Below are 6000 nucleotides of genomic sequence, written 5' to 3' on the forward strand. Positions count from 1 at the left end.
ACCGTTCCCTAATTGCTAAGAGTGGCTCACTGTGTCTAAACTGTTTGTGCAAACCATATGGTTTATGCTGAACACCTGCTTTCCTTCTGGGAGTTTGAAATTTTGGTAATGCTAACCAAAGGATGCCTGTGTGACCAACTCCTAATAAAAACTGAGGACTAAGTCTCTAATGAGTTTCCCTAGTACACAACACTTCACACATGGAGTCACAATTCAACACTGGAGGAATTAAGCACATCCTGAGTGACTACTGGGAGAGGGCTCTTGGAAGCTTGTGCCTGGTCTCCTCCATTTCACATGCTTTTCCCTTTGGCTGTAAGAAACCTTAGCCATGAGTGTAAATACACGATGAGTCCAGTGCAGATCCAAAGAAGAAATGCACTTTCAATCTCTCTGTATTTCTTAGTGTATGTAACATACTCTTTTAACAATATGCATCACACTTGGTGATTTTATATATTTGACCCTCCTAAGTGTTAGTTAACACTGATGAACTGTTCAATAGCAAAAATATATGTGGTGGTAACAGCACCATTCAAACAACAAAGGGCAAATTTTTGGCAGGTTCAAGTAACACAGTTGGATAAAAGATGGATTTCTTTGACCATGTGCAGTCTTCGGCCCTCCAGTTTGTTTTAATAAAGTTTTGATAGTTTTCCACCTATAAACATCCTAAAGAATATCCAAAGCATTCTTAATTTCATTTTTTCCTGTCAGTTCATATTATCCTTGGAATTTATAAAATATAACATATTTCATTACATGTGACTGACAGAAGACGACAGATATTTTGTTTACTACAGCTCTGCAAGGTCTCAAAGAAATGAAGAATCCGTGCTTCCTTATGGTTTACAGAATTTCTTTAGAACTAACTGTTACCACTTATTGGGCAAAAGATCAAAACAGACTGCAGAAGACATTATACAAAAGAAACATTAAAATAAGATTAAAAAAAAAAAAAAAAAAAAAAAAAGGAGTTAGTGAGCAGTAGATACATCTAGGTTAAAGAGAGCTCCAGGCCATCCCTGATGACAGTACTTCTTTGGTCTTGATGTGTCATAGCAAGAAGAAAAAAAAGTTATTTTTAAAGTTAATTTCGTTATTCAATGTGGAAGCTTTATATCAAATGCCAACTATGCAATTCAGAAAAAGCAACAAAATATAATGAATTTTTACAAAGCAGCAATTCAGTGATTCTTCCTCTCATGGACTATCTCCAGAAGACAAACTGTAACACAAGAATGCATAGTTTACATATGTGTATATTCTATATAATGTATATATGACAAACTATACACACACACATACACACACACAACATACAGTATAGGTGACACAATATTACTAACACAGAAAATATAAATTAGCAAAGAGTCGAACACATGGAAAAAGTCACAGAATGAAAAGTAACCTCCAGAGGTCATCAAACCGTCTTCCTAAAACACAAGCTGGTAACTCCCAGATCCAAGAAAAGCAATGATTCCACCATCACACTTGATGAAAGAGAATTTCTGTTTTGGCTTTTAGAAAATGGGAGACCTGGAGAGAGCCATGACATTCTAGAATTTTCCTTCAGTTTCGTTCCCAACAATGTCAGTGTTCATTGTGTTAATATCTAAAAATACACTGGTAATTTTAGTGGCTCTATTCACTGCCAGTATCACTGGCAAAAGAATACTGTAAAGTTTAGTTTTCTATCTCAACCAATTGATCACTTGCTTTTCTGTTGATGTATACTCTACCAACAGTTAATCTTATCTGAGTGTACATAATAACAAGATCAGCATTCTCAGTTCTGTATCTAATCTCTAAGTCAAGCCACCTTTACTCATCAAATCAAGGTTAAATTCCAAAAGAAAAGGTAATGGGTACTATTTTTCTATATAAAAAAAAACAAAATGCAAAAAAGCATACTTTATAAAGACAAAGATTATCAAGTTGACACCAGTTTAATACAAATACTGCTTACTTGTTACCCAGAAGCTGAGAATTTCTTGTTTCTGGTTATAGTTTTCATTACTTGAAATGACAGTTATTGTGACTTTATAAACATTCACTGTAGAATAAGAATCATGAATTGTAAATAAAAATAGAGTTTTAGAAGCATTAAGGCATGTAAAAATGAAACATTCTAAATGTTATCAGCTACTTAAGACAAATCTTAATTGTGTTTCAACATAAGATGAAGTGTGCAACTCAGACTAAATCAGTGTAGAGTAAAATCCAATAGTGTATATACAGATAATGAAGGTATCGTGGAAACTGGTTAAAAATTATAATGGAGAGAGAACTAGTAAGAATATAGCAACCTGGCTGAAATTGATATTCATTAGGGTACTCTTCACATCAATAGGGAGCATTTGGACTCTGGTCTTTATCAGTGTCCCAGCTGGTAATGGTTGAAGGTTAATGCCTTACCCCATTCTGTTCAATTTTCTATCCTAATTAGCCCTCCAAATCTATAGCTGTGAGCACCAAGTGTCTGTGCTCAAAAGAAACTAATTAATGCTAGCAAATTAGATCAAGTCCAAAGATCCAACAGCCAAACTCTTAGTTAAATGCTCCTTGTTAATAGGAAGTGTAGCTGTCAATAACTGCTGTTGGTGACTATAATGAGGCATCCTTCTTTCATTGAAAGTGATTTCATTTCTCTTTGTCCCTGCAAAAGCTGTTCCATTCCCTTCACAAACCTAAGTTGCTGGCAGTCTGACCCAGTTCTTATGATCAGCTGGGATGAAATGACATGCAAAAAATCAAACAGAAAAGCTTTCCTACATAATCAGGTTTAAGGCATTTAGCAGAGAGTCAGATCACTTATTAAAATTCCTGTATCTTTATCGAAAAACTATACAGTGAGCACACACAATGCTTTTATATAAAAATCCTACAATTATTTAATAAAGCAAAGGCTGTAAATAGTAAATAAACTACAAGGTGAGTGTCCTGATTCTAAATTACATCTTATTGTTCAGTTCAAATATAGCTCTTCTGCTGCTGAACACCAATGTATGTTCTTGACTAAACCACATGGTTAAGCAAGAATACTAAAGAGTATTGTTTTATAAAATAATTTTAGATTCTATAACAGTTTTAGACCATATGGCCTAAAAAAAAAAAAATCAATATATGATTATCTATAAAAGATTCAAATATTCAAAAATCAATTGTTACACCATGTTCTAACACGGACAAATGCATTGAAAAAACCCAAGCAGATCTCAAATTTTAAGATGCTTTCAGTCTTTAGAAGATTTTAAGTATATTTTAAGAAAGACTTAACCAAGTCAACATCCTAAAAACAACTTAACTTTTGATAAAGCAAAAAATAAACATTTTTTCTATACCACTCGTTATAGGATAGTTGGGCAACACAAACTTATATTTTGTTATACTCTATTTCTTTTGTTTTTTAAAAAAACCAAAAACAGTTTCATTTTATGAGTTAGCAAAGGCAGTTCTGAAACCCAAACCCAATTCTTCTGCATTTTCATCTGTATCATGTGAGTAAAAACTCAATCTGTAATTGAGTTAGCTAGCTTTTTTCATTCTAGATATCAGAATAATGTGTTAAAAACAGAATAAATACAACTCATATTTATAACTTTGAACCAATATATCAGGAGCAAGTAAATCTTCCTGGTAGTAAAAATTTAGCCCTATAATTCCATTACACATTGTTAATTTTTATTCTCCCTCACCTGGGTCAGGAGATTTTATATATATATATAAATATATATGTGTTTGTGTGTGTGTATATATACACACATATATATATACACACACATATATTTATTTACTTAAAGTTCTGAGGCAAGTGGAGAATTATCTCCAGACTATCCGCATGACACCTGCCAATTCTAGCTTTGCAGTGAACCCTGCCTGCAGGTGGCAATGGGTTAGTTACTCCTGATACCTGGGGGTGTGAGTGCAAGGAAGGTGCTCTGATTAAACAACTAATTCACAGTGAAAGCAAAACTAGTATCATAGACTAAGTAATTATTGATAACGTTATTTATGGATGGATTTAACTTAAATCTTATGAATGGATTTGAAACTGGAATAGATCACAATAAGTCATCTAAGAAACAGAAATGACCACCACACAATGTCCACTGTGAGAATTACTCTTCTTTTATCACTTCAATCCAAGGATTTCAAAGGTCATTCTCAAAGAACAGCATCAGAGGGACAGAAATGTTCCCAGCATCCAAACATTACTGACACAGTCCCAAAACTACAGATGACACAGCCTGGCTCCCTATAGAGAAACTTGCTGATGGGAATCACAGGCCATCATCCTCACAAAGAATCACTGAAGTCCCTCAAGGAAGAAGACTACAGGGAAAAGTGAAGAAGGGGAGCCAGGAAAATGGTGTACATCAGCAAAAATTTTACTACTACTTCTTTTAGATGGCCATTTCAGGAGATAGATTTGTTTAAAAAGACGTTTGTTTCTACAGTAATACTGTCATCTGCTTTTCTAATGACCCCCCATCTATGGCCTCAGTTTTCACCTTCCACTGCTTTGTTTACATGTTTTCACTAAATTTTATATATTAATCAACAGCATGTCTCTAGATGTACAGAATACAGGAGTATCCTACGTTAAGAAACATGTTCTAAAGAAAACATACATATGTGGGTGCCTAATGCATTCATTTACATAAATATCATCCATTTAAGAATGTAAGATATAGAAAAGTAAATAAAAAGACTCAATGTAAGTACTACTGAGATTCCATTAACAATTCAGTAATAGACAATGGCACCAAAGAAAATCATCTTAGAATATATAATTATATGCTGATAAAGAAAAAACAGGTACATATTACATTTGAGGTTTCTTCTTTCCCTATCGAAATCACCAGAATAACTTGTTTCTCTAAAATAATAATAACCAAGTTTCTCTATATATGTAATTGTACTCCTGGGAAAAAAATTTTTTTTACTAGTAATTTGGGAGAATATTTTTAAATTGTAAATGAATTGAACACCGTCTGGAAGTTCTGAAAGCTGAAATAGTGGTATCTCCGTGAAAGGGTGAGAAGCAATTCATACATATTAATTCACTGACTACTTGACTCTGAGGCTAAGGATTAAATTCAGATCATATTATAAAAAATGTATTTGATCTTTATATGAATATTTGAATCTTACCTTGAACTTGTTCAGAACATCTCTCTCGGGCTTTTTCTCTCATTATTTTAGGGATCAAAACATCCTTTTCAACATGTCTGAGATGCTGCCCTGAAAAAAAAGACCGAGATCATTCTTTAATACAGTGAAATCTCAAGTAAATCACCAGTTTAGGGAAAAAATAAGCACTCTGCTTTATTCAAAATGAAAGCCTATGCAAATATACTAAAAGCTGACTCTAACAACTTCATAAGATTGTGATTATTTTAGTAGGTAAAAATCATTCTAAGTATTTTTTTATATAAAACAAAAAAATGTTTTTTTTTTTTTTTTTCTCAGTGGGTTAAAGCCTCTGCCTTTGGCTCCGGTCATGTTCCCAGGGTCTTGGGATCGAGCCCCGCATAGGGCTCTCTGCTCTGCAGGGACCCTTCTTCCTCCTCTCTCTCTGCCTGCCTCTCCCCCTACTTGTGATCTCTGTCTGTCAAATAAATAAAGTAGAATCCTAAAAAAAAAAAAAAAAAATGTTTATTGGCTTCTCTCTCTCTAAAAAAAAAAAAGGAGGAGGAAAAGGAGAAGGAGGACGAGCGGTTCCCGCAGGAAGACCTCAGCCCAAAGCGACCTTGGAGCCAGTGCCCAGGCTGTGTGTTCCATTCTCCAAAGGACAAGAACCACTGAGATTCGTGAGCCAGAAGATCCCGGAAGATGGTGTTGCCTTCTCTTGGGAGAGGGAGAAGACAGGAGGACCCTGGGGAGAGTAGCATACAGGATGCTGATGATGTGAGGGAAGACGAAGGAACCAGCGCTCTGTCTAGCATCACAGGACCATTTAAATGTCTTATGCAATAAAGGCTGTTTTCCAAACCT

The 6000-nt window shown here is 34.6% G+C and overlaps 1 protein-coding gene across 2 annotated transcripts in view; it reads right to left on the reverse strand.

The window, feature by feature from the left end:
* LOC111155186 (C-X9-C motif containing 1) overlaps positions 1-6000 on the reverse strand; it is an 85724-nt gene that overhangs the window by 56266 nt on the left and 23458 nt on the right. For both annotated transcript variants that reach the window (XM_022515286.1, XM_022515285.1), the window contains exon 2: positions 5158-5247. In XM_022515286.1, coding sequence (XP_022370994.1) covers positions 5158-5247 — 90 coding nt within the window. The remainder of the gene's footprint in view (positions 1-5157; positions 5248-6000) is intronic.

Source organism: Enhydra lutris, unplaced genomic scaffold (genome assembly GCF_002288905.1).
Source record: "Enhydra lutris kenyoni isolate GAN:26980312 unplaced genomic scaffold, ASM228890v2 scaffoldscaffold39, whole genome shotgun sequence".
Taxonomy (NCBI): Eukaryota; Metazoa; Chordata; class Mammalia; order Carnivora; family Mustelidae; genus Enhydra; species Enhydra lutris.